Raw genomic sequence first — 17,812 nt, 5'->3', positions numbered from 1 at the left:
TAAATAATTTATTCTTTTAATGGTTCATATAGCGGTACTCGTGTATTATGACAAATTTCAGCAAGAAGTATACAAACTATCTTTTCTTTGTTTGAATTATAAAATTCTTCTGGTAATATATTACTTTTATTTTTTATTAAAAGACAGAAATCTATTTTAGAAACAAATTCTATTACAAAGTCTTTATCAATATCTTGATATTGTATAATATAATCCCAATTTACATAATCTTGAAATTTTCTTATAAGGTTCATTGATAATTTTTGATATCTAGATACAACATTCATATTTAAACGGTCATTATAATTTTCTATAAATCTTAAATCCAATTTTTGGAATCTTGATATTTCATACCAAGTCACTTTATCTAAATGTCTCTCAATAAAACGGATAGATAAGGTTTGGTATCTACATATTTTTTCCCAATCTACATCAGAGGCATGTTTTTCAATAAAAGGTTCATTGAGTTTTTGATATTGAGAAATAATATACCAATCATTTGGCTGTACATATCGTTCGATTAAAACTTCAGATAATTCAGAAAATTGAAACACATATTCCCATCTTAAATAATCTGCTAAACTTATAATTACATCTTCTGAAAGTTTCTTTCTAGAAAAGTCGTTCCAATTAATTTCATTGGCCATTTATTAAGAAGAAAAATTTATCTTTTCAATATGTAAATAAGGCTTTAATTTACAACCTCCTCCTGTTAGCACTGATAATGTTAAAACTTCATTTAACTTTCCATACGCAAACATAGTTATTGAATCTTCATTAACATTTATCTCTTTATCAAGAAGTACTTCTTTCACTTTTTCTAAACGTATTTTTGGCTTTTCATTCATTTTGTCACAGGCTAAAAAAATTGTAATTTTCATATACATGTTTTGTGATAATTTTAAGTTTGAATCTAAAAGTTTTGAAGTAGTTTCGTTGAATTCAAAAGTCTTGTAACCCACACCTGTAAACTGAACAAGTCTATCTGTGGTAGCGCAAAAAGTTTTATTATCAACGTAATATTTATTGGCAACGTCAGTATCATTTATGGGCCATTTTACACTCGATATTCTTTCGTTGTGAGCATAATAACTTCTATTAATTTTATCCCACAGTATACAATAATAATCAAGATGTTTTTTGGTAACCACATCGCCTTCTTTTTCAGGTTCTTTTACATTTGATATGATTTTATTTTTAGCATCAAAATTATTTTCATCATGTATTAAACTTTTGTCATCGACATATTTTTTAGTTGAAGCATCATTGTCCTCTAGAGGAGTAGCTATATTTCTAATACATTTATTTCTAGCATTAAAATAACCGTTATTACGAATCAAACACTTATTTTTTAAATCATCTACATATTTTTTAGTTGAAGAATCATTATCTTCCTGAGGATGTAAAACATTTTTTAAAAGTTTACTTTCCATATCATAATTACCATCATTCGTTAATTTAAATCCTACACCTGGTGGTCCTAAAGGTCCTTCTTTTATTTCATTGTCGTAAAGTGGATAATAAGCAGCCATTTATTAAAATAGAAAAAATCCTTTATGTTTTCAGAGTTTTAATCATTTTTATATCCTGAGTTGACATATTCAAGGAGCATTTGTTTCTTTCTTTCAAAATAAAGTAAAAAACATAATTTTTAGTAGTATTATTTCTCAACCTCCAATTGAATTCAATCATTAAATTACTCAAGTTCGTATAATTTTCATGGTTTACCAAGTTAAAACAAATTATAGGATACTTACTGAAATTTGAATAGTTTATCATACAACCAGTTTCAGAATTTATATTATTCATTCCTGATTCTAAAAGAGCATAATATAATCGATTATAATCATTTTTATTAAAGTCCATCATATAACTTACAGTGGGAACTTTAATGTTATTAATCATTAACCAACATTCTATCATATCCAAGTGATCAAACATCATATTATTTTGATTCATGTTTTCATTTCTATCTTCATATTGAGGAATGACATATAAACTCAAAACTTCATCAGATGTAGCAGGAATAGAATAAGACCCACTGGAATTTTTATAAAATACATTTGATTTGATAATGTTATAATGATCCCAATTTATTTCTATAGGAGTATTTGATAATTTTAATTCATTGAATTTTACAGATGCGGAATTTTTAAATCTAACATAAGGTAACCAAAGTGATAAATCTTCAACAAGAACCTTAAAATCTGGATTTTGAATATCTGTATACAACATATTTTTACTATCATTTCTCTGAATTTCTATTTTAACTTGGAAACCTGTCATTACTTTTTTATATTCGTTAAAGAAATCAAATATATACTTTAAAGGAATCCATATTTTTACTGTTTGACTATTTTTAGTAAATTTACATCTTTTTGAAAATCCTTCATTAAAACTTTCATTTAGTTTAAGGTTTTTAAAAAAATCAGTTATTTTGGTAGTATCTATCAGATTTCCATTATATTTGAAATTGTTTCTATCTACAGAATCAGTTGTATCTACATAAAAGAACATGTTAGTAGCTTCCGATGTTGAATAATCAGGGGTGAAGTGTATCATCCCTAATACTTGATTCATAATGGCTTTATAATTTATAGTGGATTCAACTTCAGTATTTCCTATAATCAACCTGTTTGAATTAATGAGACCTCCTCCATTCACTAGAGTAACATTTTCATTACTTATTACACCTCCATCTCCTTTTACAATTTTTAATTCTTGTTGCAGATATCCCGCAGAATATAAAATATTAGCATTTGTATCATTGATAAAGAAATTATATGTAGCATTTTCATGAATATTATTTCTATTTTCACTTTTTAATTCTCTATATTCAAAACTTTCAATGTCGTTATTATAATAATAACTAGTGTCTTTCAAATCGTAAATTTTATCCATTTATTTAGGAATAAAAAATTTCAATCCAGTACCATGTTTTTTATTTTTAGAAAATATTTCATTCAATTTTTCTCTCACAAATTCCTTAGATTTATCTTCTACAATAGGACTTATAAGGTCTGAAAAGAAGCCTCTTCCTTGTATTTTTTTACTCTTTCTGTACAATCTTTGTTTATTCATTTATTTAGCAATAAATTTGTACTGTACTTCTTGTTTATTTAAATCAATTAGTTCACCTCTATGATTTGTAATTCTCATTCTAATTCGATTAATAGAATCAGATTTAACCGGAAAAAATATTAGTTTATCAAATTCTTTAGCATATAAACTTCCAGGAGGATTTGATGATGTAAAAGAATAAATAACTTGAGATTGAAACTGATTTATATAAGCACCATCCACTATATCACAGTGAATATAAATATTATCATTACCATTAGCTATATCCGCAATAAATTTACCTTCTTGCTCTTCCTCTTCATATATTTTAGGTTCAAAGCCTAAAATTTTGTACAATTCACTTTTAGATAAATCAATTTTATAATTCTTCTCGAGTTTAATACTAAACCTTTGTCTTTCTTCTATTATTCCAAATAATATAGGTGAATCATTTCCAAAATATTTTACCATATAACGATTCAAACCTCTTATATTGTAATGACCATGAGGAATAATGAAATCTGTCCATTTGACTCCATCAAAATATGAAAATTTATTGTTTTTCTCCGTAATATTATTCCATGAAATATACATTGAAAAAGACTGAAGAGCTATCTCTGTAAAATGAAAAGGTCTCAAATACTCAATGGTGAAATCTTCAGATTTATCTACGTTTTTCGAATCTAATATAATATACTTCATTTATAAAGAACAATTTTTTCATTTAATTTACTAGGTTCTTGAGTAAATGAATATAAAACTTCAAAAGGAGATTTATTTTTATTTCTTTCAGTTATATATTTCATACAATAGAAACCACATCTTACAGAACTCGGACTTTGTAAAAAACTATCGTTATATCTAATTTCTTTTCCAGAAGTATTTAAATAACTTAGTATGTTTTGAGGAAGAAAATCATTTTTTATTATTCTATTGTTATATTTATATTCTCCAAAAGGATCAAAATATTCAACAAAATTATATTTTGGATCATTATAATAACAAACCCAATGAGTTCCAGGACCTGTAGATACATCTAAATTTATAATTCCGTTTTCAAATTTTCTTATTTTTTTAGGTAACATATCTATAGTAAATATACCTCTAAATCCTTTTTCATTTTTCATATTGTTTTCAATCATTTTGTTGGATATTCCCATGGCTGATAGACTCCCTTTCCACAAGTTTTTTTTTTTTTACCTGATCCAGAAATTTTGTCCAATACTTTTTTAGTACCCCAACCAGCTGCTCCACTAGCTGCTCCTAATGCTAAAGTAGAAAGTAAAGGTACTAAAAATGGTAAAAACCCTCCATTCTTTTTCAGTTGAGTCCTTGATATTTTAATTCTTTTACCTTTATCAATTTGGTTAATTTGTGTAGCTGTTAAATGTAAATCAAAATTGGGTGTTTTACTTTTATCTATTTGTAAACTAAGTTCTTCACCATTTTTATAAGCTGATTTCAATTTAGAAATCTGACTGTCGCTCAAGTATACTTTTTTTACAATATAATTACTCATTTATATACTAAGAAATTTTCCATAGTATTCCTTTACCTGATCGTTTGTCATAGTTCCCTCTCTTAAAAGTAAATCCAACAAATCTACAGTTTTATTATACAATTTTTTACTTTTAGAACCTTTACAAATTTTATCTGTCAGATCAACTAAGATGGTCAGTTTATCTTCTAAACCTTTTCCTGTGTAATGTCTACCTTGTTTAATAGCTGATAAAGCTTCTAAATATCTTTTCATCATATTCATTTTATAATCAGCATTATCAATCCTTTTCTGATACTCATCTTTGTTGTTTGTTAAATTTCTATTTTTGGTTTCATTTCCTTTTTCTCTTTTAAATTGATCTCTTTTTGCTTTTGCCCTTTTAATAACTTCTTCAATATCTTCATCAGTTTTATTCCACATTATTGAAGGTAATTCAAATTCTAATTCTTCTAATAATTCTTTATCTAAATTTTTGTCTATATCTATTTTTAAAAACATACTTCCTACATCTTCAGTATAATCTTCCTCTGACTGATTCTCTATCTGAGGTAAAGATCTATAGGTCTCATTCATAGTGAAAGATAAATTATCAACAGCATCTTTTATACCTAGCAAGTTTTGTTGTCTAGAAGTTTCTAGTTTTTCCATTTGATGAAGTACAGGTTCGTGGAAATCGGCCAATGATTTTTGTATTCCTATATCTTCTTCTAATTTTATTTCATTATTTTTCCTAATTTCTGATTGTAGTTTAACTAATCTTAGATCATTTTTTAATTGCTCTAACAACTTTTTATTTCTCTCTTTTTCAATACTTTCCATTTATAGGTAGTAAAATGTTCGTTATACAAGTGTATGTATTATAGAAATTATATTACAAAAAATGTTCTTAAATAAATGGAAGAATTTAATGACCTCAAACGATTTCCTGAAACATACAAATTAAATGAACTCGAGATAGGTAAATATAATTTAATATCACTGAGAAAAATAAATACAAAATACGGTGACTCTATTATAGCTAGATTAGAAGTAGACAATGATGAGAAAGATTTTTATCTCTCGAAATGTCATGGTGAATTATCTGATAAAGCTATAAGAAAAATTAATAGTGGAAAATATATTTTTGATTTTAAAGGCAAAAATAAATATTACGATTATGAATTACATGTAAAATAAAAAACGATATTTTCAATAAGGTTTTAATAAAATAAAAATTATTAATATAAAAATAAGAATTTTTAAATATACTGATATTTCGTATAAAAATGTAAAATATTGGTCTATTTTAAATTTTTTTAATATTAAAAATAGGAAATTAATAGTAGTATATAGGGAAGGGCAAAAGTGTCCTCTAGCCCCCCCCATATACTACTTATGCTTATAAACAATTTATTTGTTTTGATACTCAACATATTACCTTTTTTGTTCTAAGCTAAGCGGACCGTATTTCTAATTTTTATTTTGTCGTTTCGCAAATGTTTTTCACTTATATCATATTCTAATTTTTTTTTTTTTTGCATTCGATGAATTGATGTAAAGGTAAAATATTTCCTATTTTTATATTTAAGTATTAAGTTATTTTATATTAATTTAGTTATTTTTTATTTTATTTTACGATTAAATTTATTATGAAATTAAGAAATTCCTTCTACGTCTTCCTTCTCTAAATAAACAATGCATATTCCAATCTATATAAGTATTTTCATAAAATATATATTCATACATTATTCATATTTTTTAAAAACCAATTTTTTTTAAGAATAGCATCATTCACTTATTAATAAATACTTTTATAACTAACGAAAAAAAAGAAAGTCCAAAATCATCAGAATTTGATTTTAGGAAAATAAAAAAAAAATCTGAGAACTGTCAAGGGAATGATGTTTCTGCGAAAACATAGAAAAATCTTTCCAAAAACCTAGAAATATTCAGTTGTAAACAATACGGTGTTAATAAATATAATGTGAGGTACAAAATAAATAAGATATACATCTGTTTTTATTGTTCCGTGTAAAAAGTAGGCTGCAAGAGGGTTGACTTTTTCAAAATTAAAATTAGAATATTATTTCAAATTTATTTATAAGTATAATTATATTTTCAATATAATATTTTTTTTCTTCATGAAATAAAGCTTTTTGTATCAGCTTTTCAATAATTGGTCCTTATTGAAAAATAAAATCTATAATGAATGACTACTTTACTAATTCTTTTTTCCAGTTTTTGTGCAAAATCTATTTTTTATCTCCTCTAATTTATCTTTTACTTAGTTTATTATTTTCAGCTTCGCTCTATTTTTATGTGGTTGTTTATTCTAAAATATACTTGTTCGGTCTTCCTTTTAAAATTTTGTTTTTAAGAAAGTGGATACTTGACATATTTTCTACAAAAAAGTAACTTTAATTAATTGTTTAATAAGGAAATATATATTTATGATGATACCTACGTAGAGGAAATATATAATCCAGAAATTGATTGAAACTTTCCTCAAGAAATCAGAGAATTTAATTTCCAAAATTGAGCGGGAGCCCTGACTAAAAAAAGCTTTATTTTTAATTTAACTATTTCTTTTATTTATTTTTTTATTTCTGATTGGCTCCCATATCTTATTTTTTTCATACATAACTTATTCTTTTTCTAAATTAGAATCAAAACAAATTTTCATTTTAAAAACTACTTTATTATGTTAGAAAAATATTTAACTTATTATTTATTATTTTGTAATTTTATTATAAATATTAAACATTTAGTAATTGACATATTTTTTCCAACTTCAAAAAACGATGCATAATAAATTAAAATTTCAAGTCTAATTATTTACTTTAGATTTAGACTCATCCTCCAAATATTCCTCTACGATTCCGGACTAAATTTCATTGTCTTTTCCAATGATAATAATTTTCGAAGCAAGATCATCAGTAGTTTATACTAAAATACAATTTATATTGAGCATAAAAAAGATAGTTGGCATACATTCAACTTATTGTCAGTTACTAAAAATAAAAATATTTGCCGTGCTCTTAATATATGATCCTTCTCTTTCATTTAAATCAGAATTAATTTCATTTAAATCAAAAAAAAATGTTAATATAAATGTTAACATAAATTATAAAATATAAATTAGTTAGAAACAGATTTAATTTTGTTGATTTTTAACTGTTTTTATTACAATCATATTCTAATTTATTCTTTTTCTTTTATGGAAAGACAGGATGAAAGATCCAAGAAATGCTAATCCAGCGATCAACAGCTAACAACAGAAAATAAGGTAAGAACATAGTGAAACGATATTTTGTCTTAGTGACATGAATTTTATTTAAGTATAAATATTTTTTTATTAAATCACTTTTTTTTGATTCGCAAAAAATAATTATGCTTATCGAAATTAAGTTCACTTTATGTATTTCTCTAACACAGTCTTTATTAATAACAGCAGAAGTGTAACACTGTAAAAATTAAAATAACTTGTTTTTAAGAATTAAGCATACAAGTGTTTTTATTACTCATATAGGCTTCTATATTGATAGTTTTACAACATTCTTATTGAGTTAAGTAATTTTTCAATTAGGTTCTGTATTAAGCTCAGATTTTTCAGCTCAGACTTTTAGCTCAGATTTCTAATGTGTCTGTGCTCAGAACATCACATTTTCTACTAATACTCATGCAGTTCATAAAACTATTAGTTTGAATAATCGAAAGATTTGTATTTCCGATATATATATATATATATATATATATATATATATATATATATATATATATATATATATATTATTTTAATCAATAGTTCATGCAGAAAATTACTTTTGAATATAAATGCTAAAACACATATATTTACTTTGCTTTCGTTTCAAAATTATTGAAACCTCACTTAAAAGTAAAGAGGTCGGGAATTTAATTGCAGATTTTAAATAAATATTGGTGAAAAAACAATATTAAATAATTGATACTAAATATTTTTAATGAATCAGTACTATTAAAATTTCTTAATTATTGATCTCAAACTTTTACGAATTGCTTATCAATAGAATTGGAAAAATAATTCAAACTTTGTTTCTGGAATTAAAAAAAATGTATATTTAGTTATTTTTTCATTAAAATTTGCTCTTATTGTATTTAGAGCAAATTATACGTTTTTTTAAAAAAAAATTTTTTACAGTAAACTGATAAATGTATAATGTGTCTGCTATTTGGTTATTAATATAATGTCACATTAAATAAAATGAAATATAATGTGAATATTGTTAGTAATTTGCAGGGTTTAAGAAAATCATTAAAAAAAATATCTAATTTAAATTATTTTTTTATTAGATATTTTTTCTACATTTACCATTCAAGACGTCGAATGAATTGTTTTAATAATACTAAACATTACTTTAAAGTATTATTACAGCTACAATGGTTAAAATTTCTAACTAAGAGGGTTATAATTATTTATCACAAAACTAATAATTAAATAAATAGAATCATAGTTATGTTTTTCATGCTCAACTTGCTAATGGTTTGTTATTCTATTTTTCAATTAGATATCTAAAGCTGATTATATTAGCTTTGGTCAGACTACATTGTTGAAAAAAAATGTTTTAAGTTACCTTGTGTAGAATGAGTCTTGATATTCATAAGCTATTTATCTGAACTGCATTTATATAATCGAAAAATTAAATGTGAATAATTTTAATGTGTTTCTTTGGCATCTAATCTATTTTATAAAATAATAATTTGCTTGCATATCCCTTTCCTCATTTCTTAGTAAATAACCTTATTAATGAAAAAAAAAACACTTGTAAAACATATCCTAAATAATGTTCTTATTAATTATATAGTAGAAATTTTTTTTATACTTATACTAGTTAAATAATCAGTTTATTTAAGTAATTGATTTTTTCCAAATCTGTTTCTTTAATTCAATGCTTTTCTTAAGGGTAATTATTAAAGAGATGTATGACTATAATAATTTATACATGCATATCTCTTTTATTATATCTTGGCGAAATACTATCATTATCACTTAAATCAGACCTTATTTTTTTAAACAAAAGATAATGCAGCTATTAATTAAATTCTATAGCATATTTTTATAATTAAATTAATAATTTCTATGAAAAAAATTCAGCTTGTCTTAATCAATGGCTCTTAAAAAATCAGTAGATTTAAATCAATGATTTTTTTTATATTTTGTTCCTGTAAACATTTAATATATGTATAGTAAAATAAATTGCTTTATTTTTTGCAGGAAAACTGGATTCATTGAAAAGCACAATTTCTGGAATTGGATATACATAAAAATAATTATTGTAATTTAGAATTGATGTATTGATTTTGTTGCATGTAAATAAAATAAAATTCTTTTCTTAAGGTCATATTTTATTTCATGCTTTAAGCATTTTATTGCTATTATAATTCTTGCTTAATTTATTTAAAATTATTAAATTATAAATGTGTTATTTACGAGTGCACTTTTTTTTTTGAAAAAATATTTAAGATATATTTTGTTTATCTAATATTTTAATCAAATTAATGACTTGATAAGTGAGCTTATAATTATAAGATAAATTAGCTTTAGTGTGTAAGTTTCTATCAAGAAAAGCTAGTTGTAGGTTTTAAATATGTAAGCATTATTTTCAAAACTTAAATAACTTATATATTGAGTTGTATTTTGTTTTAGAATAAACATTTGTACTTAATTTCACCTATCTCATAATGTTTAAAAAATTTTAAGCATTCAATTCTAAAAAAAATTTTTTTTGTTTTTACTTTAAGGGATTGCGCTTATAATTGATTAAAATGAAATTAAAAAAAAGTCTATTTTATTTTGTAAGAAGATTCATTGGCAGATAATTGATTATAAATTTAACAATTTTTTGCACCATTTTGCTTTTTATACTAGCATTAAAAATTTTGCATGTAATGACAGTTATTGTTTTATTACTGTATAAAAAGTTAAAATACAATAAATTACTATCTCTGATATCAGCAGAGTAAGACAAAACAATTTAAGTATTCTAAATAAGAATTGTTATCAACAACATGCAGTAAAAAGCCTTTGAAATTAAAAGTTATGATAAGTTCCAATAAAAGCAAGTAAGTGACAAAAACAATTGCCGAGACACCTAAAATGAAGGTGTTATACCGGCAAGGACGGCATTAAAGTTTTCTATTCAACCAAGTGTGAGGTAAGTTAAGAGTGGTATATCAGCAAGTAAGGCAAAGAAGTTAGCCTAAGCATCTGAAATAAAGGTGTGTTACCGGCAAGGGCGGCATTAAAACTTTCTATTGAACCGAGTTTGAGGTGAGTTAAGGGTGGTACATCGGCAAATACGGCAAAGAAGTTCGCCTAAGCACCTGAAATAAAGGTGCGAAAACGGCATAGACGTTTTCTAATCAATCGACAGTTAAGGTGGTTTAACGGCAAGCAAGGCAAAGAAGTGTGCCAGTGAACGTATTCAGCTTTTGATAAAAAGGCAAAAAAGACATCATAAAGGTGCAATAAAAGCCTTTATGGAAATTTTCTCTTTATTCTGTGGAGAAAAAAAAATTTCCCGATATTTAACTGGCAAAAATGGCAAAGCAAACCAGAGGCAACAAAGTAGTTCCGGCCCTTTAACGATTGCCAGAACCTTACCTGAAATGCCATGCACTGGCCCTCATTTTGGCCCAGATTTCACTTTATTAACGGAACCGATACGGCGATGAAAAGCCTGCCGTAATGGCATTTTTGGTGAGTTGACATTGTCGTGTGCTTGTTGGGGAGTTTAGTGATTTTCTTGTAAAGGAAGGTATAAAAGCTGAGTGTACTTACACTTACGTGCTAGAACAAAATGGTGTTAGTGAATGCTATCATTTAATTGCCCTAGACAAAATTCAAGCAATGTTAAAATCTAGTTGATTAAATTATACTTTTTGGACTGAAGCCTGACTCAGTCTGATTTAAAAGTCATGTAGTTTTAGAATAACAAATATGCTTATTCTTACCTACAAAAAATTTTAGGTTAGAGCAATACTCATGTGTCATCATTGAAAGGAATAAATTTAATTTTTATTGAATTTGCTCCTATATTTTATAATACAATAATATTTTGTGCCTATAGTCATACTTTTTATATAAAGTTTCTATTTAGTGGATATTAGCACAAAGGCAGGATATTGTATATTTTGATTGCTTGAAATATTTTTTAATGTTGATTGTTAACATAAAAAAACATTGTGTTATTTGAGATCATTTATAGAATAATAGTTTTAATCTATTGTTCCTGTTTTAAGCAATGTTCATTTAACATATTTTATGAATTATTCTCTTTTAGTGGTCCAAAAGCAGCAATTCTAGTTGATGATGATACTGCTGTATCAAAAGTCACTGGGCTGATACCTGGATATTATCAATTTATGTTAACAGTATATGATGAAAAGAATTTACATGCTTCGGCTACTATAAATGTATCTGTAATACAAAGTATGTATTCTAGAATTATAACATTTTATTTTTGTAAAAATTGAATGTGTTTTTTATTAATTTATGAAACTTTTCTTATAACAGGGTTCCCACAATGCTTGAAAAACCTTAAAAGCCTAGATTTTCATTGTTTGGATCTAGCAAATTAAATAATCAGTTGTCTTGAAAAATGCACTTCAATCGTGTGATTACACAAATATTATGCAAAATGATTTTAACGGCACTCAACGCAATGCTTCAGAAAGTCTTGGTTGATAAGTACCAAATATCCAATGTCAAGCCCACCGTATTAACACAGTTCTTAATCATAGTTGCAATGCAAGTTTTTGAATACCAGATATGTTTTTAATCATGCAAGAGTTAGACGTCTTTTTTAACTGCGAGTACTAAGCGGTTTGGGACTTCTTTATAAATGTTACATGAAATGAAAATACTTTACTGATAAAAAAAAATCTATGTTTGATCTGATGGACAGCTTGAGTAAAATCGAGGCTTGGTCATTTTATGAAATATTAGTAAGTACACTAGAACTCATTGCAAAAGAAAAGGGAAATTTGAACCCTAAAATAAAACGAGAAATACGGCATATTATTTACAGAAAAATCATGGCATTTGATTTTTATTTGGCATTATGCTTATGAAAAGTGTAATGGTTAAAGTTAAATTATTGGTTAAAGTTAAATCTTAGAAACATAGCATCTGAATATTATTGATGCAGCTACAATGATTAAAAGCACAATTGACACCTTACAAAGAATAAATAATACAGATTTTGAAAGTATGAATGATTTAATTTCAAGTGCTAAGCAGTTTTCTGAAACTTTTGGAATAGATGCAGAGGCTGATTTTATTAAACACCACCAACTTCACCTGAAACCAAAATAAGTTTACTTAAATAATGGAAATCAAACATCATTAACTTTAGAGACATTTAGCAGATCTGAGTTTAAAATAATTTTAGACATTTTGTTAATTTCCTTAAAAAAAAACCTAGAGAAATGCATCACATCTAGAAAATAATTATATGACTTGATACATCTGCCTTTGATTACAACACTTTTATCTGAGGCAAATTTGAAAGATGTCATGCCACTTTTTCCTCAGCAAAATTCTTTTGTCACTAAAACACAGCTTTAAGTGCTAGATCAGTGTGTTGAAAGAAAAAAAATATCTGATGCAATAAAATTGATAATGTCTGATGTAATCAAATAAAAATATATCAGAAAAATTTAAATGGCTGTTTGCCCTCTGTAAATCGTTTGTGCCATCATTTAACAAACTAAACTCATTTAGCATGAGAAGGCATTTAGCAAACCAAAAATGTTATTTGCACATGACACAAAAAATCACCAGTTAAAAAACTTAATTCTTCTCCCACCTGAAAAGGGCATTGTAGACGATTTTAATGTAAATGACCTTTCCAAGAATTGGGCTGTTTTGAAGAAAAACAAGTAAAAATTCATCTATAATAATATCATCTATAATCTAGAATAAAGCTATAAAAAATAGCATTTCCCTCCACCATATAATTTTAATTCTTCAAATGAAATTGATTTTTGATTTATTGAGAATAAAATATATTTATAAGTTATTTTTTTCATTGTTTTTTTATGCATTTTTTTAAGTGATTACAAGTGGTAAGTTTTAATAGTTTCAAGCCAGATATTTTTTATTATCAATAGTTATATATTGTTTAAAATAAGAAGAAGAAAAAACTAAATATAAATTACGAAAAAATTGAAAAAAACTCAGAGGATTTTTAAAATGACCATTTATTGGAAAAAAATTTGCATTTCGAAGATGAAGAATTTTAAAAATGAAAAAAGGCTTGCTGTCTGTTTCATTGCCACTGGTTAGCCATGGAAAAATCTTGAAATTCAGAGAACATAGAATATGATTTATTTGTTTTTTCTTCATTAATATATAATCTGTAAAATGCAGGAAATAAATTGAATCGACCATTAAATTTCATATTAATACAATTATATTTTGGAAAATAAAATGAAACTTTGTGAATGTGGCGCTTATTTAAGTTGCTTATCGAGTATTTTCAAGTTTTTCACACTAACTCATCGAAGACAATTTTCGGCATCCGCAAGGGCAATTTGAATGAAATATTTTTTTACTCTCTATCTTACGTATATTGTTTTAGATTTTCACCCGTAAGCAACAGCATCTTACAATATTTAAAGCAAAAGCGATATAACATATTAAAATTAACTCAATTTAGCAGCAATTACGCAATTCACTGCATGATTATCTTGTCTGTTTAATTTAAGTTGTGTGCACTTAGTAATAGACGAAATCAATTGAATTAAATATATCAATCAATAAAATGAATAATTAACTTACTACTCTAAATATGCTAAAAAATATCCTGGTAAATCAGTAAATGTTCGTACTGAAAATTAAAATTACAAAATGTACAATTATGAAACATATTTACTTAAACTTTCAAATGAAATTATGGAGAGAAAAAATCTTTTCTACATTGTTTTACTTTTTCAGCTAAATATATATGTTTTCAAACTATTATTTAAATATGAAGTTGATTATGTAAATTTTTCACCACATTTTTAAAAAAGAAAATTCATATATATTAAGAAAAAGTTCATAAACTTTTCATATTTTTCGAAAAAAAATTCGACTTTAAATTATTATATGCCGATATTATTGACCCTTTAAGGCATTAGTTATTGTGTAACCTTAGTATTAAATATATATAAATATTACTTTTTATTATATAATTATTGCTTTTTACTCATTTTTAGCAACAAATTTTAAACAGTAGTCAGCAAAATTTAAATAGTAAAGACAATAGTCTTATAAAGTTAAAAGTCCCATAGTGGTCATTGTCATTGTGCCACAGACATTCAAAACAATTGATGTTGTGGACACCACACCATATACGGGAAGAATTCTGTGAAAAGAATATTACAGTAGAGAACCAATTATCCGGAACGATCGGGACTATCATCTATTCCTGATAACTGATTTTTCTGGTTTTCTGAATCGCTACAAAAAGCAGTTTTTTTTATTGTCAAACCCAACTAAAAAAAAATTTTTTTTAGAAATAATTTTATAATGAAGAAAAGACGATAAAGTAATACACATAAGTTTAATAAGATAAGAAGGAAAAAAAAATAATGAAATAAAAATATGTACAGGCTTCATATAAAATGAACAGAAAAGGTAAGATGGAAAAAGGGTGGGCTCCATATTCCTCGCCGCTTTCTTCTGCTTCGTTGTTGTCTGCGTCAGGACCCAAAACCATCCACTCCATTTTTTATTTCATTATTAACAAATGAAAGTGGAAAACGAGCATTTTTTTCCCTCTGCATGAGGAAGACAACGTTTGAATTCTGGATGGGAAAATCAATTTTTCTGAGGAAAAGAAAAACAAAATTTTTTACTTTATTGTTCTTTATTATTCTCAAATAAGAAGAGAAAAATCGTGAGCATTTTCTTCCCCTCCTGTACGCGAGAGAGACATCGTTTAAATATAATTCTAGATGGGGAAAAGATAAGAATCCTTCAAAAATTTCTGGAGAAAAGAAGAAACACAATTTTTTACTTCATTTTTCTCAAATGAGAAGAGAAAAATCGCGAGCGTTTCTTTTCCTATACGCGAGAAAGATACCGTTTGAGTATAATTTCGGATGAAAAAAAAAGAATCTCAAAAATTTCTGGAGAGAAGAAAAACACAATTTTTACTTCAATATTTTTTATTATTCTCAAATCAGAAGAGAAAAATCGCGCACATGTCTTTCCCCTCCTATGCATTAGAAATACATCGTTTGAATATAATTCTGGATGGAAAAAAAATCTTGCAAAAATTTCTGCAGAAAAGAAATTAAAAACTTTGGAACGTTCTGCGACAATGCCGTGATTCTGGCACGTAATTACTATCTTGAAGAGTTTAACTTGGGTTTCAACATGTTGCTAAAACATTAATCGAAATCTGAAGAAAAAGCACATGTAGCACAATCTTATTCCTCATTAAGCTGATTTTATTTCTCCTCCACTCCAGTTAAACATTGGCAAGCCCACACAAAAGCTGACAATAAGAAGAATTTATTTTCTACCATATTCTGCCCCCTCCTCACACCCCATTGAAAATTAATGAATAGAAGAACAGGTGCAGTTGCAATACTTGACCTTGAATCATTATTTCATTGCTGTCACTATATTAAAAGGGAGAATAGCAGAAATGTCAGAACTTTTAAAAAAATTAAAAAAAAGTAGAAAATAGCAGAAAAATAAAGAAGAGGTATAGATATAATAGGAAAATTAGGAGTTCTGCATTACCTGTAGGGAGTACTTTAAGAGATTTCTAAGAATCAAAGAAGACAAATAAAATTATTTGTTTTAACTCTCCTGGACTAAGCAATCAACAGACGTGATGACTCCTATTGTGAAAAGTTCATAGTAATGACTCCAGCTCCTTAAGGGCCAGATGATAAGAAAACAGGTGTTCAATGAGTCACCCCTTCTTCAGCTATGATTGCAAAGAAACCACTATGTAGGGGATGAGGAAGGGAATGATTGATGATATTTAGTACAAGACTCTTACTTCCTTTGACAGTGTGGGGAACTAATGATTATTTCTAAAATGATGGTAAAGTAAACATCTTTTGAAAAAGAAAGAAAAATCCTAAAATGTTATGAGGAAAAAAACATTTTTTTAAAAAAAAAAGGATGGGAGAGTTTATGGAATTTTGTTCTGATTTTCAGATCTCCAGATAAGAGGTTCTGTACTGTATTTTTGAAGTATTTAATTTTGCATGGTAAAATTCAAAATTTGAGCAAAATTGATTGACTAGCTCCTGAAAAACTGAATTTTAAATATGTGACATTTTTAGAATTCAACTTCACAAACTTCTTGATTTGCTCAAATTTTGTATTTTGTCATGTTAATTTACATATTTTAAAATAATGTAAAAAATTGCATTTTCTTACGCAGGGCTGATTGTGCTCCGGGAAAAATCCGGATTTCTCGCTAACTGTGATCCGGAAGTTTCCGGAGATCGAATGTTAAGATGTTTAAAAAAATCATTGATCACAAAGGTTTCCGGAAATCAAATTTTCAAAGGTGGAACTTAAAAACTCAGTTTATTTTATTTGCTTGTAAGGGAGAGCCAGGTACTTTATAAGCTTATAGTCAAGATTAATATTCATTTTTTTTATCAGTAAATAGTTATTATAATCATAAACTCAATGAAGAAAGACTTATTTGTAAATTTCAATTACTTCTCCTAGTCATCATTGGTATGTGTAAATGGTATAGGTATGTGTAAAATTTTAAATATATTTTAAGTAAACTAAGAAGTATTGAGAAAAAGAGAAAAACCTTGTTTAAATTTTTTTTCTAATTTTTCGATTTAATTTTTTTTTTTCTTACTCAAGAAATTTTCCGGAATTTTGACTTGGGCTCACAATTACCCCTGCTTACGATTCCAAATTTTTTCGGCCATTAGGGATTTAATGAATTAAAAATAAATATTTGCTAAAATTTGTTTTTTGCAAGGAATTATCTTTGGGTAAGCAAATTTTATAATTGTGTGCAAAAATGTTTCAAATTGCTTAAAAATATCTTAAGATATAGTGAAATTTGCAAAAAGTGAAATTGACATTAAGGTTTCCAAACTTTGGATCACTCTCCTGACCTATGGGGATCATATTTTCCAGATTGTGGCTACCCCCTATATTTTGGGTATTAGAAACATTAATCTGTTGAGAAAAGGTATGTTTATTCAGAGAAAGTTTGTTTTTGTGTCTGTTTTTTTTTGTAACTTAAAATATCG

General features: G+C 26.2%; 1 protein-coding gene across 4 annotated transcripts in view; it reads left to right on the top strand.

Annotated features, from left to right (window-relative positions):
* Window positions 1-17,812, top strand: part of LOC107451509 (dyslexia-associated protein KIAA0319-like protein) — a 153,884-nt gene that overhangs the window by 113,274 nt on the left and 22,798 nt on the right. For all 4 annotated transcript variants that reach the window (XM_016067636.4, XM_016067634.4, XM_016067638.5 and 1 more), the window contains one exon: window positions 11,860-12,008. In XM_016067636.4, the coding sequence (XP_015923122.2) occupies window positions 11,860-12,008 (149 nt within the window). The remainder of the gene's footprint in view (window positions 1-11,859; window positions 12,009-17,812) is intronic.

Source organism: Parasteatoda tepidariorum, chromosome 11 (assembly GCF_982258835.1).
Source record: "Parasteatoda tepidariorum strain Cologne lab strain chromosome 11, Ptep-v5.0, whole genome shotgun sequence".
In the NCBI taxonomy this organism is placed as follows: domain Eukaryota; kingdom Metazoa; phylum Arthropoda; class Arachnida; order Araneae; family Theridiidae; genus Parasteatoda; species Parasteatoda tepidariorum.
This window is presented reverse-complemented; position numbering and strand designations above follow the sequence as displayed.